The 21,355-nt window shown below is 33.8% G+C and overlaps 4 protein-coding genes across 4 annotated transcripts; 3 read left to right on the top strand and 1 right to left on the bottom strand.

The window, feature by feature from the left end:
• The first annotated feature begins 590 nt into the window (after window positions 1-590).
• LOC105955522 (protein TONNEAU 1a) lies at window positions 591-3,422 on the top strand. Its single transcript, XM_012979260.2, has 8 exons — window positions 591-875; window positions 1,269-1,401; window positions 1,500-1,588; window positions 1,673-1,795; window positions 1,992-2,125; window positions 2,240-2,265; window positions 2,368-2,524; window positions 3,103-3,422. The coding sequence occupies exons 1-8, from the start codon at window positions 789-791 to the stop codon at window positions 3,137-3,139; spliced, it is 786 nt and encodes a 261-aa protein (XP_012834714.2). The 5' UTR covers window positions 591-788; the 3' UTR covers window positions 3,140-3,422.
• Window positions 3,423-9,298: 5,876 nt separating this feature from the next.
• On the top strand, window positions 9,299-12,147 carry LOC105955520 (putative adenylate kinase 6, chloroplastic). Its single transcript, XM_012979258.2, has 4 exons — window positions 9,299-9,763; window positions 10,168-10,308; window positions 10,956-11,228; window positions 11,738-12,147. Exons 1-4 carry the CDS (start codon window positions 9,473-9,475, stop codon window positions 11,879-11,881), a joined length of 849 nt encoding a protein of 282 aa, XP_012834712.2. The 5' UTR covers window positions 9,299-9,472; the 3' UTR covers window positions 11,882-12,147.
• Window positions 12,148-12,611: 464 nt separating this feature from the next.
• Window positions 12,612-14,392, bottom strand: ELP6 (elongator protein 6). Its single transcript, XM_012979259.2, has 5 exons — window positions 14,006-14,392; window positions 13,832-13,895; window positions 13,511-13,719; window positions 13,265-13,411; window positions 12,612-13,071 (listed from the first exon to the last, which is right to left on the bottom strand). Exons 1-5 carry the CDS (start codon window positions 14,264-14,266, stop codon window positions 12,955-12,957), a joined length of 798 nt encoding a protein of 265 aa, XP_012834713.2. The 5' UTR covers window positions 14,267-14,392; the 3' UTR covers window positions 12,612-12,954.
• A 3,237-nt stretch (window positions 14,393-17,629) lies between these two features.
• LOC105955519 (putative serine/threonine-protein kinase PBL7) lies at window positions 17,630-21,303 on the top strand. Its single transcript, XM_012979257.2, has 5 exons — window positions 17,630-17,923; window positions 18,716-18,909; window positions 19,294-19,483; window positions 19,576-19,967; window positions 20,828-21,303. The coding sequence occupies exons 1-5, from the start codon at window positions 17,830-17,832 to the stop codon at window positions 21,083-21,085; spliced, it is 1,128 nt and encodes a 375-aa protein (XP_012834711.1). The 5' UTR covers window positions 17,630-17,829; the 3' UTR covers window positions 21,086-21,303.
• The last annotated feature ends 52 nt before the right edge of the window (window positions 21,304-21,355 follow it).

Below are 21,355 nucleotides of genomic sequence, written 5' to 3'. Positions count from 1 at the left end.
CATACAAAGAAAAATCATTTATTGTACGTATGAGAAAATTTCTTAGCTATTTATAAATATTGATAAACTAGATTGCAAATAACTAATTTAATTTGAAAGCTAATTAACTTTTTTATGTGAGAAGTTTTTGAGATAATTAATATTTCGACAATTGTTATTTTATATGGACATGTATGTGTATTTTGGTTTTCTCTAATACAATTTTCATTCAAACTATTAAATTTGACAATCATAAAGGACCAAAATACAAAGTGAATGAAGTTCATGGACCAAAGGCAAAACTTTAATTAAGAGACGATTGAAAAAATAAATAAATAAATAATCAGAAGTCATCTCTTAATCTTGATAAATTCAAATACAGTTTAAAAAAAAAATTGAGCAGAAAATACAGTAATTGATTTACTTATTTACACCAAATCAATGTTGTTTAAAAAAAATTAAATGAAGAATAAAAACAGGGACACAATTGTCTTTCTTTAACTGAGGCAAATGGATTCTCATATTCACCATTAAAGTCGCTTAAAAACAAAAGCGACTTACATTAAAACTTCATCAAACTGGAGAGGAATTAACCGGAGAGAATAAAATGAAAAAAAGAAAAGAAAAAAAAACTCAATCTTTACCAATTTACTCAGCCATTAATTCTCCCAGTTCGAACTCTGAGAAAATCAAAAAACCCAAACCTGAAAAAACCAGAGATAAAAAACCAGGTGGGCCCTTCAATTGTCGAGCTGAGAAGAACGAAGGGCCTCAGAAAAATCGGGAGAAATTAATCCAAGGAAAGAAAAATGGACGATTACACGAGAGAGATGATGGATTTGAAAACCTTGGTCACTCGTACTCTCGAGAAGAAAGGCGTCCTCGCCAAGATCCGTGTTAGCTTTTCACTCTTCTCATTTTCAATTTTCAATTTTCAATTTTCTAGGGTTCAATTTCTTATTTACGCGTTTTATTTGCCTGCTTCGAAATTGTAGAAAATTTGCTGGGATTTTAGTCAATTGTTGTTAAAATGCAGAGGCCCTTTTGATTTTGTTGATGATTCATGTTTGCCCTTGATCTCGTCTACATTGTGCATCGAAGGATATCGTATATCTATTTCGAAGTGTGAATTTCGGTTGTTCAACACATTTATTTGTATTGGTACAATTTTTTCATAGTTAAATATTCTCAGATTTTAGTATATAGAAATGTGGCATATGATGAACATACATACATTTTTGTCGGTTTATATAGACGATGAGAGTTGTACCTTTTTTCTTGGTTATTAGGCTGAATTAAGAGCTAGTGTTTTCGAAGCGATAGAAGAGGAGGACAGAGTTGTTGAGAAAGAAGAAGGGTTGCCTCCTGCACTTTTGGGCAGCTGTAACGATCGTGCGAAACAACTCCACAACTCTCCTTCGGGTATTTTCTTGATTTCGACGTTATTGCTTTAAGAATGTTTCACGATCTCTAAAAGATTCTAGCTGATATTTGTTTTCTTTATTCTCTGATGATTGCAGGGAGGCTTCTAACTGCATTGATATGTGAATACATGGATTGGGCTCAATTAAACCATACGCTGAAAGTTTACTTACCCGAGTGTAATTTGGTACGTTCTCCATTTGTTTTTCACTTTTTTATTATTGCTCGGGTTTATTACTTACATTTTGCTAACTTCATGTATGAATTTCAGCCGAAAGAGTCTTGGAAAACAGAGTTGAAAGATTTTAGCAGCAAAAATGGCTACGACCTTAATCGAAACGGAGATAGCGGACCATTGCTTTTGGATGTTCTTGAGGGGTTCTTGAAATACGAGGTCTGGAAAATGCTATTAGCATCTCCGGGTTTTTTTTTTCTTCTTGTTTTGTTTGGCTTGCAATTTGCAATTATTGCAGCATTGGCAGTTGTTCTAAACCCCTTTTCGGTTTTCCAATTAAGAATGATGAGACTTGGTAGAATTATAACTTTGTGTCGGTTTTTTTCCCTCAAAAGTTTGATGTGTTTTCTTGCAGAATTTATCTCAAGGAAGGGGTAGTAACAGAAGAATGAACACCCCAGAAACCGAATCTTTATCGAATTTGGACCCTCGAAATATGAGAAGAACTTCTTCTTCATCAGTTGTTGGGGGTTTACCTCCACTAGGAAGGTTTAATTGTCAATAATTGCATTCTTTTTTTTTTTTTTTTTTTTTTTTCTTCGTTAAATTGGTGTGAAATTTCAATTCGTAACTTCTAAATTCATGCGATGCTGCTCATTGCAGGGCACATCCCTCTTCACAATCATCTGGTAAGTAGTAAAAGTTATTTTGAATTATTTTTTTAAAATTTAGTTCTTGAAACATTAGTTTGGAAAGTGTTTCTATTTTCTTGACTGTCGTATAATTTTCAGACCGTCGAGGTGGATCATCTTCGTCTGGATATAGGAAAGATGAATATAATTGGAGAAATGAAAACGATGAACTTCCGGAAGATGTAGTGCGTGCTTCAGCTGCTTTGGAAAATCTGCAGTTGGATAGAAAAGCTCGTAACTTAACCACTTCTTGGAGGTTCGTTTCTCGACTGTTGGAACTTTTATTTTTATTTTTTGTGGCAAATTCGATTTATGAAAAGCATCTATTCTATTTGATGTTTGGTAAAACCCAATAATTTTCTGGGTCGACCCGGAAATATTATTTTATCATGGGGATTATTTGTCGAACCTCCTATTATCCAATAATACAATTGGGTTTTCATTAGATTATTTAATCTTATTGTTATAAACCAAACGAGGCCTAAGTCTACTGTATTAAAAATAACTACCCAAAATTCTATTGTGGCACGGGTCCATAGTCGAGATATTTATTGCTATACTATGTTCGATATCTACTTGCAATTAATGATACAACGTGGACATGTAAACTTTTACATTCCAAAATAAGTCTCTGTTTTTTACCGGGCTTTTTTTTTTTTTTTTTTAAACACCTTATGTAATTTTCTTTTAAACACTTGTACGAAAATCCGATTCTTGAAATTGTACCTATAAAATTCGATGGAATGTTGTAGGAGGAAAATTAAATTTGGCTACTTTAGGAAATATTATCGTAAATGAAGTAGCATTGGCTTATCCTATTTATTTAATTTGCAGGCATGCAGGCGATGGACATTCGGATGAAACCAGCTGAGTAGACGACATTTAGCTGTTACGATCTTTGACTTAATTTGGGTGATTTTTTTTTATCCAACGGTGTGTTTTTCTATGTGACGGAAAACCGTTTTTTTTTTATGTAAGATCGATCAATATATGCTTGTGTATTTGCAATTTTTTTTAACTTCACATTCACCTTTTTACCCCAATGCTGTTATTTGTTTTCACTTTTTTCTTTTACTGTAGGGTGTGAAGATAATTATTTTATTTATATATTACTGATTATTGTTTTTAGCTAAAATGCAAGGCTTATTGTTTAATTACTGGCTTTGCTTTTCATTTCACCTTTTTCCTTTTTGTTTTGGAAGTATGACAGCATTGTTTAAAAGTCTAGGGTAAATTACGGCCCACCCAGAGGTAAGGTTAAATTTTGAAAAACTCCCTTATGTTTAGATAATTTCAACTAACCCCTCAACTATGAATTTTTTTACACCTTCACCCTTATGAATTCAAATTCGACAAAATTTTCTAGATTTCGTGGAATGTTCTTTAGTTTATCCTTGTTGTATGCAAAAATACAGTTTCTGATGCACCATAATATGATATATACAAGCTAAGAAGCACATTTAATGATCATTTTGTTTCTAATTGTGGAATTCGAATGGGGTAAAACGAGTACAAACTGAAGAATACTTCACATAATTTAAAGGGGGAATATGCCAAACACCCTCCATTGGGTTTTTTATTCTTGATAAATCCATAATTAATTAATGGTATTTGAGATAAATCCATTAGACTTGAAAACCCATATATGCCCCAACTTATTAGTATAATTTGTGAAACTAAATATTACGGTAAATTAATACCAAATCCCTCCCAAAAATAAATCAAAACCCAAATCACGGTAGAAAACCCCCAAATCACGGTAGAAAACCCCCTTCCCCCAAATGACGGTAGAAAACCACTCCCGGTAGAAAACCCCCTTCCCCCAAATCGCGGTAGAAAACCACTCCGACTAAGCCCATTATCCCTCGTTTTGTGCAATGCCCCACAACACGGTAGAAGACGTTCTTGTTTTATCGTGAAATCAGAGGCGAAAACCGCTAGAGTAAGCAAAAATCCGACCCATTTTTGTACAACGGCAAGATGGTACAGAAATCAGCAGCGAAAAGTAAGTAATCGGTGTCACCATAGGTTGATTCCGTTCAATTAGTGGAAAACCACAATTAATCGAAATGGGTGATCTTATTGCTTTGTGCATGTGCTTACCGTAATGGGTAATTTTTTACAGGGAAGAGGAAATCCAAAACCGGACCTGACATTATGCAGTTAGATGCTGGTGAGTTTTTAAATCCGTAAATGTTGAACAAATGTGTCAATTTTGGGTTGTTTGTTGCGATGGGTGTTTGTCCAATTATAGTTACGAAGTGCATGCGTAATTTGGAAGTTTTGGTATGATTTGTGTTGCTTGGATGTTTGTAGTAAAAACATCTTTAAGTGTCTGTGGTTTTTGATTTTTGTAAACGTGTTATCATTTTAATTAGTTTTTTTGGGTTCCGTTGTAATCATTCAAGGTTATGCAGTCTTGTTTATGGGATTTTAATTAAGTGGTTTTGGGTTTGGAACATTTCGGTGGTTCTGTATTAAGAGTTTTTTTTCTATGTTCATGCTACATAAATAACGTGTTTGTCGACAATTTTTTTTGTGAAAAACAAAAAATCTGTAATTGTGTATTTGTTTTAGTTAAATTGGTTTGGTTTCGTTAATTGTAGTTTCAGGGTAAAAAAAATGTTTTAAGTGAATATAGCTTCAAGTATGTTGTTTTGAATGGTGCCTAAATTACTTATGTGGTTTTCAATTATGTTGTTTTGAAAGCCTTTCCAATGGCGTAATTACTTTATAAGATTTTTTTATTTTCGATTTTTGTTTATCAGTATATGTGCGTGAAGTTGAACTTGGTTTGATGTGTTTTAATACCACAGCTCGTGGACGGCTACTGCAAAATTCTTTCATACACCAGCGACAATGCTCCATCAAGGATGGTGATTATACGAGCAATAACCGTATAATATACGTCTTCCCGTCATGGCTTCTGGTAACCAAGTATTTTCGTGTTTTTTTGTTTGAGGTAACCAAAACCACATAATGATATGTGTTGTATTTATTATGATGCGGTTTTTGATTGTGTGGTTTTTTAGTATTTGTGGTTTTATGAGTGTTGTGGTTTATGAGTGGTTATTACATGATAAAAAAAATTGTACGTGTTTTTTAATAAAGTGGTTTAGATTTAAGCAAGAGTGGTAAATATTTTTTAGGTTTTATGTTATGCCCAAAACCACTTATTGTAAAACACATAATGAGAATTTTTGAACTGATTTGCGTTTTCCAGGACTCAATCCGCAGGAGAAGTGATGGGATGTTTGATCCAACTGCCGACATGTGCAGTTATGATATCCTGATATTCCCAATTCTGCACATCAGTACAAATGATAGGAGGGGTAGTGATCACTGGACAGTTCTTGTGCTCGAGAAGTCCGAGGGCGATTATTAATTCTACAATGCCTTGATAGCGAGAACTAACAATAATGATTTGTATATTCATGACGCAAAATTTCTGGTAAACAATGAAGATTTGTTAGCTTACACAATGTTTATTAATATAATTGCATACGTTATCCATGAACTATTTAATCAGAAAATTGTTTTGTGTAACCAGAGAGACGCGGTGGATAAGACGGGGAGATATCACAAACTTGATCTCCCGTATAACGAGGAAGTGGTTTTAATGAATGATGCCCCGCAACAGAAGAGTGACAGTGTCGACTGTGGGGTCGTTGTGTGCTACATTGTGAGGCAATATTTTGAAAATAAAATTATTACAAAAGCACAAGGCGTGAAGGATATTCCAAACATGAGAAAAGAGATCATCGAGACAGTACTGGAATGGGGAAAAAATAAAGAATTTAGTCGACGTAGGGGGTGAAAATGGGTATTATTTTGGTTTTTTTGTTTGTTTGTTTTTTTTATGCATGTTTCTTTTGAGATTTTTTTGGAATGCAGTTGTTCAGCATACGTTTTATATATCGTTTGGACGTGTGACATCTGGTCAAAGTGGTTAGTTAATGTATTATTTGATTTTCCCGTTTTTTGATGGGTTTGTTTAAAACTCTCCGTTCGATCTATTGGTTTTATTGTACATATTACTTAATCCCGTTTGTTTTAAAGTCTCCATCATAGGTAATTTGAACTGTGATTTTATGTATTCATGATTGCGTTACGATTGTAGTACTATAAAACACATTTTACTGTTAAACGCCATGAATTTATTTGCATTACTGGTTTAAAGTATGTGTAAACTTGAGATTTTTTGCTGAGATTTTTTGTTTTATGAAAACTACAAAAATCTGAATTTAATAATAATTTATGTGTTATACTCAATTTTAATATGTAAGAACAACTTTACATATGTTGTGACATGTCAACTGAAACATAAAATATATAGTAATATTAAATGATATTTGTCTTTCAATGAAAACAAATTACATTTAGCAGAGTGTGCCTCATACAGGCAAAATTCGAAACGCATAATTAAATCACAAACCCGCAAAGTAAACGGCGTCGTAATTATTAATACATATAAACGAAAAGTAGAAACAAAAAATATAAGAGACGATGCAATGGATCATTATGCGACCATTTTGCAAGAGTTCTTGTTATGTTTGCCCATCATCCTACATTTGCTGCACCTAATAGTACGGGGATCAATTCACCTCTACTTGGGATCCTCTTTCTCTTCGGCCTACCGCGGCGAGTCTGATGTTCAGGAGGATTTATCAGTGCACCGGTTACAATGGTCTGCACCAGTTGTTGTTGGATACCGTCACCAAGATTTGCGTCCGTAATTTGCTGTTCCTTTACGGTTATCTCAACACGACCAGCCCCAATCTCGCGCATGATGAACAACATTGATGTCAAATTATCATCACTCTCAAGGATGCAGTCGTCGTACACGTCACACTTATAAGACAAAGTGAAGTTACGTCCACTGATCGCATCAAACTTCGACCAAACATATTTTATCAATGAATCAAAATTCATGCTATCAGACCATCGCTTTATTGCAACAATCCCTCGAAACCTCAACACAAATGTCACGTTGGAATCCATGAAACTGCACAAAATAATTACATGGTAAATTATGAAGAAAAAAAAAACATGCTATTAAAAAGGGGGAAAAAAAAATACCCCATTACCACGATTGAGAACATACATTATAAATCTGACATGTACAATGATAATAATTTTAAAACGGACATGTAACTGCAAAATCCGGGAATATATCAAAACCACTACGACAACCGCAAATTATCGATCGAATATATGCTACAACAGCGTAACAAATGTGCATTCATAATAAAATTAATTCGAAAAGTGCTAAACCCATGGCTATTACGCACTATCTTGGTTTGCGGTGAACCACGGAAACCACTCTGTTTTTATTTTTGAGACGATTGTATAGCATAATTAGACTCTATATTTTCTTGGCACGGAAACCATTCTGTATTTTGTTGAAAACCATGCGATTGTATACGTAAATGTACCCATGTACCCATAAAATGGTGAAATTCTGAAATCACTCTGTTATTTACTGAAAACCACTTTTATTTTGCTACGTAACTGCATTCATATTAACATAATTTCGAACCCATAAAAAGCCATGATTATTATGGGGTATCGGATATTATGTGTGAAAACCACTCTGTATTTTCAAAAGGTTCGATCGGCTATATGTTAAAAACCACATAACAATGTGGGGGAAAAAGCAGCTCTGTATTTTGAAAGGTTCGTTCGGCTATATGCTAACAACAGCATAACAATGGCAGGGAAAAAAACAGTTGCTTTCATGTAAACATAATTTCGAACACACAAAAAAAAAAAAAAAAAAAACATGGCCGGGAAAAAAACATAAGTCAGAGTGATTTTTGAAAGCAGCTCTGTATTTTGAAAGGTTCGTTCGGCTATATGCTAACAACCGCATAACAATGGCCGGGAAAAAAACAGTTGTTTTCATGTAAACGTAATTTCGAACACAAAAAAAAAAATGACTAATAAGAACTTACATAGTTTGCGTACTGGCACAAGAACCACTCTGTATGTTGTAAACCACTCTGTATTTTGAAAGGTTATTATTCGTGAACACCACTCTGTATTTTGAAAGGTTCGTTCGGCTATATGCTAACAACCGCATAACAATGGCCGGAAAAAAAACAGTTGCTTTCATGTAAACATAATTTCGAACACACAAAAAAAAAACATGACTATTAAGAACTTACAGAGTTTGTGTACTAGCACAAGAACCACTTTGTATGTTGTGCAGATAAAATGTTCTGCTCCTACAATCAGATCGGTAGAGGAAGTGTGGAAATAACACAGATAGCTATGAAACGGTTTCTCTGTAATTAAGGGGCGCAATCGTGGGATTATATGAGGATGTGTTGTTACGATAAAATAGGAAAAGATATAACAAATCTTTTTTAATTTTCTTTATTTCCAAATCATAAAACATACGTTACTTTTAAGTTAGGGGTATAATAGTGATAATTTATTATTTTTTATTATTTAATAATTAAATGGATTTATTTCAAAAAGTTGTAAAAAAATTGGACCTAGTGTAATTAGACTTGTGGAATGGGGGGCTTTTGACAAATAATCCCTAATTTAAAAGAGTCCTCTGGATTTGACACAACAAGAATGGACGTGTAAAAAAATTCATAGCTGATGGATGGTTTTAATTACCCAAACATGATGTATTTTTTTCGTAATTTAATCTTACTTCAGTGGGTGGCCAAAATTGACCCATGTTATTATGCATCATGTATGTTATGTTACAAGAAATTGGAATTTTCCAAATTCCTGAAAATTTTCAAATTTAGAATAAGTTTTTTCATCCAATTTTTAAACTTCCAATTTAATGATTTTATGTTAGCGAATTGGAATTACATTTTTACTTTCGGTTTCTAAAAGTGCATTAATTCCGATTATATTCGTCCGATTTTCACCCTTAGACTAGTAATACCACATTAGAAGACGAATTTAAAATTAAAAAATAAAAATAAAAATAAAAATAAAAATAAAAATAAAAATAATTTGATTGAACCGAATCCAAACAACAACACGTGCTTTGTTTCATATCTCTGTTTATTATGCCTTTTCCCCAAGCTTTGCTCGTGGCTCAATTCACTCTGCTTTCCTTCGTCAACCTTCCGCAATTAAGTACTATATATAATCCCACCACCTCTTTTTCCACACTCCAAAATCAAAACCCCCAAAAAATTCAGACTCTCTCTCTCTCTCTCTTCGTTGATCTTCAATGGCGGTTTTCAGCCGCCTTATATGCAGAAGAGCCGCATCACTTCGAAGCTTCTGCACTAAATCCACCGACTCCGATCTGCACAGAGCTTCTTCAGCTCTCTCTTCAGCCCTACCCGTTGATAATTCGACCGGGAAGGGCAGAAATGTCCAGTGGGTGTTCCTCGGCTGCCCCGGTGTCGGCAAGGGCACCTACGCCGCCCGCCTCTCAACTCTCCTCGGCGTTCCCCACATCGCCACCGGCGATCTCGTCCGCCAGGAGCTGTCGTCACGTGGCCCCCTCTCTTCTCAGGTCTCTCTCTCTGCGATCCTGCTGTTAATTTGCTTTACATTCTACACTCGCGAAATGATGAAATTCCATTGTGTGATTTTTTAGGTTTTGTTTAGTTGTCAATTATGCTTTCTCGTATAATTTATTTATTAATTTAGTTTTTAATGTTCTATTAATTCAATTTTGTTTGGGGATGTGAGTCATCTTCAAAATGCCCTTAGAAACCACCACTATTTTGAAAGATGATGGTTATTATGGTGGGAGAACAAAGGGGGTTCAGTAATTAGCTTGAAATGTACTTGTAATTGCAGTTTAACGTTTGGGTTTGAGAGTTCTTGAAGTCGAATTAGAATCGCTTGTTCCTCTTTATGTTTTGTTTATTAATGTTTTTACCGTACCTGCGTTTGTTCTCTCTCCTTGTACAGCTTTCAGAGATTGTTAACCAAGGGCAGTTAATCTCGGATGAGATTATCATAGATCTTCTTTCCAAACGTCTTGAAAATGCTCTTGTTAAGGGGGAGACTGGATTTATTCTCGATGGATTTCCTCGGACTGTAAGACAGGCGGTAAGCATTAGCTTTGTGTGTTGTGTGTCTGTGTGTGACTTATAGTTTGTTGGAAAAGGAAAATCGGTTTTCATGCAATTATCTATTCCTTCGAGTATAACCTAGTGCAAGCTTATTGAGTAGCTTTTATAATTTGTCCGGACGATAATACTTATGGGTCCTTAATCAAATCAATTTGATATTTATGGATGCTTTTTTATGGCTGTCAACTGTATCATGATCCACTATTGTCTCTTTCAATCACTTAAGTTATCACACACAATAGCTCTATTGTTCTCTTTGTTGATTGTGGCTCGACTTTTACATTTATGCTTACGTACACTTCTCTCCTAGTATACTCTTTAACACCCTTGGACTTCCTAATAAGATTTAAGGCTTCATTGGATTGACAAATATTTGAAGTTGAGGATTTCAAAACTGTAATAACAAATTGAAATCTAAATCAAGTGGTGGTGTTACGATTTTTGAACATTCTTAAGCTGGATTTTGAATTCTCGAGTCATTTGAAATCCTCCCATCCAATTGCAACCTAAGAGATTTTTTACTTTTTCTTTTTCCGTTTGGTATTCTTTTTAAACTGTTATGTTCCAGGAAAAAAGAAACAATCTTATAGTAATTATATGTTCGTACCTGGTATGGTGATGCAGGAAATTTTGGAGGGAGTAACAGATATTGACTTGGTGATAAATCTGAAACTTAGAGAAGAAGCTTTAATTGCAAAATGCCTTGGAAGAAGAATTTGCAGTGAATGTCAAGGGAACTATAATGTTGCCTGCATTGACATAAAGGCCGAAGATGGAAATCCAAGAATGTATATGCCTCCCCTGCTTCCTCCTCCACAATGTGAATCGAAATTAATCACACGTGCCGATGACACTGAATTAGTTGTTAAAGAACGTCTTCGAGTCTATAATGAAATGGTAATACTTCTTGTTATTCTTTCCAGTTTCAGAAAATTCCTGATATACTTTATCTTTAACTCTTCTGATTATTTTCTGGATAAGAGTTCCAAGTTTTTGTCTGGAACGAACACCCGTAGTTAGGGGTGGAAATTGGAACAGAAAATTTTCGAATTCCGCTCATTGCAATCCGAATATTTAGGATTTTGGCACAACATTTTTCATTCCGAATTCCGAAACTTCAGATTTTTTGTTTTGAGTGAAATTGGAATACATATTAGATTCCGATTTTCGATTATTTTCCTAAAATTATACTTATAATGTCTTATACTATTAGTCACTTTGGAATTTTCGAATTCCTCCGATTCTGATTCGGAAATTTCTGACTGATTTCTGAGTTTTCATATTACGTTTTTGGAACGGAATCGAATTTATCCGAAAGTGCCAATTCCGATCCGATCCTTCCAATTTGATTTAAAAGCATCAATATCAACTCGTTATAATAATAATTAAAAATCATGAAATTTCAGAGTCGACCCGTTGAGGATTTCTACCGTAGTCGTGGAAAGCTATTGGAATTTGATCTTCCTGGAGGAATACCAGAATCATGGCAGAAGTTGCTTCGGGCTTTAAACCTCGATGACCACGAAGACACAAGAACCGCTGCTGCTTGATTTGCAATTTCTTATACGTAAGTAAGTTATTCTTTGCATGTGAATTCATCGAATACCTGTGGAATATTATTAAAGTGCATAATAATAGTTGCAGAAGTAGTCCCTTATAATGTACTATATTCTTTCAATGATTTATTGTAAGGTTTTATTACATGTCTATTATAGATTGTGCACAATGTAGATGCTCGTTATGATTATTAATATTTAAACATGTAATTGATTTGTCCAATGTGTTTATATTAGTGGATCATGGGAGAGGTGCCAAACTGTGTTCTTGAACAAATTATTTTGTGTTATATGAGGTTTTGCATTTAATGTTGTCAAATTTATTTGACTTTTTAGTTGTTATCGTTTGTATGTAGGGTAAATTATGGCCACACCCTTCTCAATTAGGAATCTTCTTACACGCCCATTCTTATCTTGTCAAATAAACATATAATCTTCCACATTCCGTGGAATGCTCTCTAGTTTGTACTCATTTTGCGTGGAATGTAGTCTGTACTAATTTTGTAGAAAAATACAGTTTCATATGCACCACAACCTGATATTTACAAGTCAAGAGTCACATCTTATAATCATCTTGTTTTAAAATATGAAGCTTCAATAGGGTGAAAATTGGAGAATATTCAACATAATATATAAGATTTCACTAAAGTTAGCACCACAAGGATGGACGTGTAAGAATATTCATAGTTGAGGGGTGGCTGTACTTATTCAAAATTGAAGGACATTTCATAAGCAAAACAATAAATAAAACCGGAAAAAAAAAAAAAACATCGCTGCTATTGAACTGTTGGACACTGTAGAAACGGAGAACACCGATTGCCTAAAATATAGAGGAAAAAACAAGAAACACCTAGGGCACATACTGACATTTCCTAGCTGAATGCTATCGTTTTAACACGGGTAAGAATCACACGTCCTTCTTCTAGAGCCTGTCACGAGAAAACTCGAATCGGCTACAAATGTTTCTCACAGAAAAACTTGATTCTACTCGCATCTCGAAAAAACCCTTTGTGATTTCGTCATTTCATCTTCTGATTTGGTTTAATGAAATTAAATAACTTATGAATTTAAGATTTGCTTCCAGGATAAAAATACTCAACACCGCTATCCTTAATCCTGAATTGGAAATTATGAACCTTTCCGCAGCCATCTTCAACAAGCCCTCCTTTGTTCGAAACAGTCAACTACCACCAAACAAAATATCAACACCATCATAAAGTTAACACAGTATAAAACCGAACCCTTCTTTTTCATATTCATTATAATTTCCAAACGAAAACGATTCATGGGTAATAGTGAAATTAAAAGCAAAATAAAGAACAATTACTTGAATAAAAGATAACATAATCCTCTGAAATTTAAAAGAATTATTATTACCTGTCCATGGACATCATTTGCTAAACCAGTAGCTAAAGGCTCCACCTTTATCCTTACATCTGCCAGATATTCCAATTCTAGAAGCAGGTTAAGCCGATCCACGTTCGAATACACATCGTAATGGTTCAGAGCAATAACCGAACACCCCTAATTAACAACACAACAGTCAAAACATCTTCATAAACGGGAGCAAAGTACGAAAACAGAGAAATTCATCAATAACAAAAAATGGTTACGAATGCTTACGAATTGAGCTGTTAAAGTATAACAGTAATGCAGAAAATCGAGGACAAGATTCGAAGAGCCGTTAGCATCAACTTCCATTAGAGATACATCATCGATTATTACAGTAACTTGATTTCCTTCACGGGATTGATAATTTAGTTCGACTTGTTTCTGAACTTTTCCGTATAATGCCATAAGTATCTCCTCGCTACTACTTTGTTGGTCTCTATCTAATCGTAGAAACAGAACACTCGATTAATTTATCGAAAATGTGACGATTTGTATAGTTTAAAAATATCACAAATTCGAAACGAAGAATGGAAGCATCAAAAAATTTAATACCAAGACCCTCCAAATTAAGGATGTCAACGAAGACCAATCTCTTCAAATCACGCTGTGCGCAACCCTAGCAAATTGAGCAAAATTCGTTCGTTTTCAGAAATTGCAGAACCAATTATAGGGTGTTTCAACATTTATTTTTCAAAATTAAGCAGAATTGGAAAACGAATCGGTTACCATTTTGCGGAGGATGCGTTCGTAGTGAGAGAAGTGTTGGGCTAATGAAAGGAAAACGACGACGTCTGAGGAGGAAGGGGAAAGGGATCGCTTCAGTAGGTGGTGCAGCACGAACGCTCCGCTGGTCTCCACGCAGTCCTCCACCAGGATCATCCTTCCGCCGCCGCCGCCGCCGCCGCCGCGAGGAGAGGTGGAGAATAAAGCGCCGCCTTTGCTGTAGAGGGCCTCGTCTAGAAGGGTAGACGATGGGGAATTCGCCATTACTGGTACGAATTAATGCTAGTTGATTACTTGTTTTTTGCTGTTAAAAAATCTTTTTTGGGGGCTTTGATTTTTGAATTTGAAGAGAGGGTTTTGCAATTAGGGGTTTTTTGTGCATAAGGCCCCGTTTGGCATGTGTGAAAATCGAAATTTTGAAAGTAAAGACTCATTAAAATTTCGTTAAAAGAAATTTTGCAAAAAGGAAAATTGGAAAATTGGAATTTCGAAAATTGGGATTAGAAAACTTATTCCAAAACCGAAAACTTAGGCAATGTTTGGAAGCGTTTTGGATCTTATTTTGATTTCATTTTGAGGAAATATGTTTTGGGGGAATAATTTGAGAATGAAAGTAATGTTTGTTTGTATTTTGGAAGGAGACAAAATACACTGTAGAAGTCAAATCATGTTTAAATGTGTTAGAAAAAGGTATTTTTGAAGAAAAAAATTGAAAGATGAAGTGATGTTTATTTGTTTTTTAGTGAAGACATTTTTTACTGTAGAAGTCACATCATTTTACTGTAGCAGTCACATCATGTCTGAAGGAGAGAGAAACTTTTGAAATTATTTTGAGAAAATGATTTGAAAAGTGTAATAAATTTCATTTTGTTTTGGGGAAACAATGAAAACAAAATGGAAATGCTTCCAAACATTGCCTAATAGTCAGTAGATCCTAATGACTAAATAAGAGGTGCTAATAACACGTTTGATTAGCAAGATTCGTACATTTTTAAACCTGCTACAAAATTTAAAGTTTGCAAGCAAGTGTTACTATTTCATTTAATTAATAGCACCCATCTCGTGAGATTAATTTTATAGGATCGACTAAACATGATACTATATTATTCTTATAAAAATATACTAATTTTTATTAAATAAAAGATTTTATAGATAAATCGATATCAAAATTTAACATATTTAATACAATATCAATAAGGGTGTTGCTATTTGCAGCGGGTCTTTTACTGAAATTGGCTTATTTACAGCGGAATCTTTTCCATTTAATTTTTTTTTAAATTCTCTCTCCTATTCTCAAACTCTCTCAAGACATTCGAATTTCGGAAATTTTTTCGACTTTGAATCCGTAGCAAACGAGGCTCGATTCCGGTAAATTTTCAATATCTGTGCTCTATAGAATGGAGAATTCAAGTTTTTTGAACTTCCCGTTCTGCAGAGCACGGGAACTTAAACTTTCTTCAAGTTTTCGTGCTCTGTGGAACGGAAAGCTCAAAAAACATTTTAATTTTTTTTTTCGAAAACAATAAAAAAATTAAAATATGAATCCCCAGTGTTGAAGAACACATGAACTTGAATAATCTTCATGTTCCCGTGTTCTGCAGAACGGAGGACTCAAAAAACATGAAGTTCCCGTTCTGCAGGACACGGGAACTTGAAGATTATTTAAGTTCCCGTGTTCTGCAGAACTGCATATATCAAACTTTGTAATTATTTGATGAACATGATAACACATATTCAGATTATTGTACTCGTCTGTATATTCATCGTCAATTTTTTCGTCAAAATCACATCATCATTCAAATAATATTAAAGGAATAAAGTAAACCAAAAAAAAAAAAAAACAAGAAAGGAAAAAAAACCTAAAACCTATATTCCCGTCCCCTAGGGCCTAGAGGACGGGTACTTCAAAGTTTTTTCTTCGTTTTTATGCCCTACGTTCTACACAACACGATCTACCTTTTTTTTTTCTGTTTTTTTTAACTGGTAAAAGTAATATGGATCGGCCATAAAAAAAATATTGTGTTTAGTTTCGAATTTGTCGAACGACCTTCAGATTATAAGTTTTCGACTTTTTTTGGTTGAAAGAGTTTCGATTTTTTAGAAAATTAAAAAATTGACAAATGAGATTACCGCTGCAAATAAATCAATTTCAGTAAAAAGTCTCGCTACAATTAGCATTTCAGTATCAATAAAGTCCTTTTGACCAATTTCCTAGTTACTATTTCACCCACTTTTTTCACTCAAAACAACAGCTATTATCAACTTTCACTTAGCCCTTCACATATAAAAAGAAATCAAAGACAGCTGGCATTTACCAATAATGTTTTATGAAATTTTTTTATTAAGTAAATGTTATCAAGAAAAAAAATAGTTATCAAAAGATTCAAAAACACAATTAACTTTGATTTAATTATATTCTTTCCAAAAATGGATCATAGTACTTGTTTGTCTTCGTTAGGTCAATACCTTAGATTAGTATAACCACTCTTGTTTTTCTTGAAACCAAATAATGCTATTCAAGACAAAAGCCACAAACATGGCCCTATTGAAGGGATGGATACAATAATTTATGATTATTATAATATTTTTTAATAAAATATCTTAGTAAACAATTATATTTTTTTTTCAATTATGTTCATTTACTATGCTCAATTCTATGTATATATATCAAGTACATATTTATAAATAATATTAAATTGAACACAAATCCAACCCAAAAGATTCTTAATTAGGTCAACAATATTACACACAATTTTTTTTTATCTAATGTCTTGAAGTACTCAATTTTAGGTTCAATGTTATGATTTTTTTTTTAATAACTTGTAAACAATACGAGATACGTAAACCACACTAAATTAATCTTGTGTGACAAGTTCGATCGAGCGTTCGTTGATAAGGAGATTCAAATTTAACTCAATTGACACAAACTCATTTGCTCCAACCGCTAGACTATTCCTTATTATTTTAACTATTTTAATATTAGATTTAACATAAATAACCAAACATCTTATTAACTAATTAATTAATTATGGACAGTACATAATTAATCAATTCAATCAAAATAATTTGATCCATATAACCAAACGAAGTTTTATTTACAATTTAATAATAATAATAATAATAATAATAATAATAATATTAACAATAATAATGCATTTAAATATTATATATATAAAAAAGTAAAAAAAAAAAAAAAAAACAATATGTGGCAAGTAGCTACTAGAATCCTAGATTCTCTCGCAAAAGAGTAAAATTAGCGGCGAATTATTGTATACTAGCCCAGAAGTTGTGGCTTTTGGATTTTGTTTGTTTGCCCCCCCTAATCTTGGGGAGAAAAATAAATTACTGTAAAAGTACAAGTCCTTTTACATAATATATCAATACTTCGATAGAATAAGCAAATAATTACAATTATCGAAACTCGACTGATCTTGTGTCAATTGATCAAAGTTCGAATCTTCTTGCAAACAGTCAACTAGCTCGAGCTTGTCGGTTATTCTAGTGTGGTTTACGATGTTTTCTAAGAATGGACGAAATATCAATTGCAGAAAAAGTTTACAGCTGGTTTGAAAATAAACCAAAAAAAGAAGGGCCAATAATGCAAAAACAGGAAAATATATACACTAGACTAGAAAGAGCCAGCCCCCTGTCAAAAATTGAACCCTTCTCTCTCTCATCTCTCTCTCTCTCTCTCTCTCTCTCCTCTGTCTTTCTTGCCCATTTCTTCTTCTTCTTCTTCTTCGTCTGCCATTACTTTCTCTCTCTTCAAACTTTTTCTGTAAATTAGTTGAGAGATAGGGTTAACAGTGTAGAAGTAGAGTGAGAAAATGGGGTGGTTCCTTTGCACTGGTAAATCAAAGAAGAAACAAAAGAAAGAACAACAGCCCAACAACCCTGATCATCAGATCTCGTCAACTATAGGTAATTTTAATTTTATATCTATTGTTTTTTCTGCATAAAGTTTCAATCTTTACATCTTCTCCATTTTCCCCCTTCTGAATTCCCACTTCCCAATGCAGATTAATGAGTAATCTTGCCTTATTTTGATTGCATCTCTGTACTCTGTGTGTGTGTGTGTGTGTGTGTGTATTGGGTGGCTATGGAACCATGAGAATCATATGGATGGAATTGGAACTTTGTAAACCACAATTTTTTCGAATCTGTAAACAAATAAATTTATTAATCAAACGAAAGCGGATTACAATCTCCGGGAATCATATCTCCGGGAATTCCCATGATTCAAGGGCTTAGAAGCGTGTTCTTGAATCAAAGAAATATATATGTATACATACACCTTGAATTTAAATATGTTATGAATTCGCGGCGGAGGCTCGAGACTTGAGCTTGAGAAGCTCGATTTGTGTCTATGTGAGTTTGACTTTCGCATGCACCGAAGACCTTCTTTTATAGGCACAAGCTAGGGTTTCTTGGCACAATTTAGGGTTTCGCAGACATTTTGAAGCCCAAATAAGTTATGGACTTTAATTTGAGACCTAAATTAGTAATCGATTTATTTTGGTTATTATCTAGTAATTTATCTCAAAATTTCGATGTCTTCGGAACTAATTTAAAGCTTATGATGTTGCATTTCATTACAATGGAAGTGTTCCCTTGTACAGTTATAATTTGTAATGAACTTTTATAGATTCATTTCTCGTGTTCGTCGCTTTTGATAAGTGTAACTGATTTTAATTTGTGTTTTTTTTCTTGAAGAAAAACTAAAGGCGAATCCATCATTTGATATAAAGAAAGAAGGTTATAAAGATGGAGGATCTGGTTACATTGCGGCCCACACTTTTACCTTTCGTGAATTGGCTTCGGCTACCAAGAATTTCCGAGCAGATTGTCTTTTAGGCGAAGGCGGATTCGGTAGAGTTTATCAAGGAAGATTAGAAAGCACTAATCAGGTTTTATTTTCTTTTTCGTCTAAAGTTATCGATGCAGTTGATTAGCACTAATCGGGTTTCTTTATTCAACTTCATCTGAAACTAAATGCTCTAAAATACTACCAAAGACTGAATCTTTATCTACGCTTCAATTCTCGAAACTTTTATTACACACAATGACATTGTGGGCCCGTGTAGATTTTGGCTATAAAACAACTCGATCGATACAGTTTGCAAGGAAATTGAGAATTTCTCGTTGAAGTGATTTTCAACTGAAAAAAATGCACTAAAGATTGAGTTTTTATCTGCGCATTATGAGCTGCTTTTTAATTTGTTCAATTCTATATCATCAATTTCGATTCTCGAAACTTTTCTTTAACAAAATGAAATTGTGGGTTTGTGTAGATTGTGGCTATAAAACAACTCGATCGAAACGGTTTGCAAGGAAACAGAGAATTTCTGGTCGAAGTATTAATGTTGAGTCTTCTTCATCACCCGAATTTAGTAAACCTAATCGGATACTGTGCCGATGGAGATCAAAGACTTTTGGTGTACGAATACATGCCACTAGGCTCGTTAGAAGACCATCTTCACGGTAATAATACATATTTACTTATTACAACAACCTTAACAAAATATTACACTAAAAAAAATAAAAAATACTCATCCATCACTTTATTATTACAGATCTTCCTCTTGATAAAAAACGTCTCGATTGGAACACGAGAATGAAAGTGGCTGCGGGTGCAGCAAAGGGATTGGAGTACTTGCACGACAAAGCGAATCCGCCGGTTATTTATCGAGATTTGAAGTGTTCGAATATTTTATTGGATAATGAATATCATCCTAAGTTGTCTGATTTTGGATTGGCTAAACTGGGGCCCGTAGGGGATAATACGCATGTTTCGACGAGAGTTATGGGAACTTATGGATATTGTGCGCCGGAATATGCTATGACTGGACAGCTCACATTGAAATCCGATGTTTATAGCTTTGGGGTTGTGCTTCTAGAAGTTATTACGGGAAGAAAGGCGATCGATAATTCAAGATCCGGCGGCGAACATAATCTTGTTGCTTGGGTAAGAATGTCTTATGCTTTGTCTATAGTATTAGAAAATCAGAAATTGGAAGGGGATTTCTGATTTTGAAAGATTTTTTTTTTTAATTTCGAAAGTTTGATTTCCCCGATTTTTTTATTTTTGGAATAGGTATTAGATTCTGATTTTCAATCCGATTTTAATTTTCAAAAATTTCAAAAAAAAAAAAAAAAAAAGAAGAATCCTGAAAAGTACACTTGTAATATCAATATTAATTATTTATTTTTTATTTAGGTGACTACAAAATTGGAAATTCCGATTTCCTCTGATTTCTATCCTGAAATTTTCGATTTTGGAAGAATGTTTTTCATTCAAGTTTCAGAAATTACGCCTTTTTTTTGTTGAACGGAATTGGAATACATACTAGATTCCGATCCAATTTTTATTTCCGAAAGTAAAATAAAAAGGGAACGGCTAAAACAAATACCATTTATTTTTCACTTCAATACCACCAACATAAAAAATAGATAATGACATTAATACTTTTTATTAAATTAATACCACACAAATTTTGTGTGTGGTATTAATTTCCATTAAGGGTAATAATGTCATTATCTATATATTTTCTATTTATTTTTTTTATTTTTTATGTTGGTGGTATTGAAGTGAGAAATAAACGGTATTTGTTTTAGCCGTTACCAAATAAAAACCCTAAAGTTCCAATTTTTGTTTTCTTCTTTGAAAACTGCACTCTGTATTATCAATATTAGTATGTATTATATTATACATGACTAAAAAAATAGGCAATTCCAAATTCCACCGATTCCGATCCGAAAAAAAACTTCCGATTTCAGAACAAGTTTTTTTCCATTCCGATTTCCGAATTTTCCATTATTTTGCAGGCTCGTCCATTATTTAAAGACCGAAGAAAGTTCTCGCAAATGGCGGATCCAATGCTGCAAGGTCAATACCCGTCTCGAGGATTATACCAAGCGCTTGCAGTAGCTGCAATGTGTGTGCAAGAGCAGCCCAATATGCGTCCACTCATCGCAGACGTTGTAACCGCTTTAACTTATCTTGCTTCACAAAAATACGATCCCGATACTCAGCCCCCCCAAAGGCCTAATTCCGGCCCCACCACTCCAAGAATTCGAAGGTAAACAACAATTCAAGATAAAATATTCCGATGATGAAGCCTGGTATAAAAATGGAAATAAAAAAGGAGGTTGAATTGCTCAACAAAGACATGATGATTTTGTGAAGATTTTCGATTTTTTTTTTCTTTTTTCGGGTTCATTTGTCGTATTTCCCCTGATATATAAGGGCTTTTGTATCTAAAATGTTCATATAAGTTGCTATAAACATTATATTGTTTCAACATGTTACATTCAAGTGCTTAGGCAATGTTTTGGTAGCATTTTGGCTTTGTT

This window comes from Erythranthe guttata, chromosome 6, assembly GCF_056151865.1.
Source record: "Erythranthe guttata isolate IM_541 chromosome 6, IM_541, whole genome shotgun sequence".
Taxonomy (NCBI): Eukaryota; Viridiplantae; Streptophyta; class Magnoliopsida; order Lamiales; family Phrymaceae; genus Erythranthe; species Erythranthe guttata.
The sequence above is the reverse complement of the archived record's forward strand: the minus strand, read 5'-3'. Positions and strand labels throughout refer to the sequence as shown.

What these genes read in the sequence shown, in the direction of transcription:
- LOC105955522 (XM_012979260.2), top strand. Translation starts at nt 789, where the DNA reads ATGGACGATTACACGAGAGAGATGATGGATTTGAAAACCTTGGTCACT. An exon ending in AGGGGTTCTTGAAATACGAG is followed by an intron (nt 1,796 to 1,991) that starts GTCTGGAAAATG and finishes GTTTTCTTGCAG; the next exon opens with AATTTATCTCAAGGAAGGGG. An exon ending in AACTTAACCACTTCTTGGAG is followed by an intron (nt 2,525 to 3,102) that starts GTTCGTTTCTCG and finishes TTTAATTTGCAG; the next exon opens with GCATGCAGGCGATGGACATT.
- LOC105955520 (XM_012979258.2), top strand. Translation starts at nt 9,473, where the DNA reads ATGGCGGTTTTCAGCCGCCTTATATGCAGAAGAGCCGCATCACTTCGA. An exon ending in GTGGCCCCCTCTCTTCTCAG is followed by an intron (nt 9,764 to 10,167) that starts GTCTCTCTCTCT and finishes CTCCTTGTACAG; the next exon opens with CTTTCAGAGATTGTTAACCA. An exon ending in TTCGAGTCTATAATGAAATG is followed by an intron (nt 11,229 to 11,737) that starts GTAATACTTCTT and finishes ATGAAATTTCAG; the next exon opens with AGTCGACCCGTTGAGGATTT.
- ELP6 (XM_012979259.2), bottom strand. Translation starts at nt 14,266, where the DNA reads ATGGCGAATTCCCCATCGTCTACCCTTCTAGACGAGGCCCTCTACAGC. An exon ending in CCTTAATTTGGAGGGTCTTG is followed by an intron (nt 13,720 to 13,831) that starts GTATTAAATTTT and finishes TTCTACGATTAG; the next exon opens with ATAGAGACCAACAAAGTAGT. An exon ending in ATACTTTAACAGCTCAATTC is followed by an intron (nt 13,412 to 13,510) that starts GTAAGCATTCGT and finishes GTTGTTAATTAG; the next exon opens with GGGTGTTCGGTTATTGCTCT.
- LOC105955519 (XM_012979257.2), top strand. Translation starts at nt 17,830, where the DNA reads ATGGGGTGGTTCCTTTGCACTGGTAAATCAAAGAAGAAACAAAAGAAA. An exon ending in GTTAGAAGACCATCTTCACG is followed by an intron (nt 19,484 to 19,575) that starts GTAATAATACAT and finishes TTATTATTACAG; the next exon opens with ATCTTCCTCTTGATAAAAAA. An exon ending in AACATAATCTTGTTGCTTGG is followed by an intron (nt 19,968 to 20,827) that starts GTAAGAATGTCT and finishes ATTATTTTGCAG; the next exon opens with GCTCGTCCATTATTTAAAGA.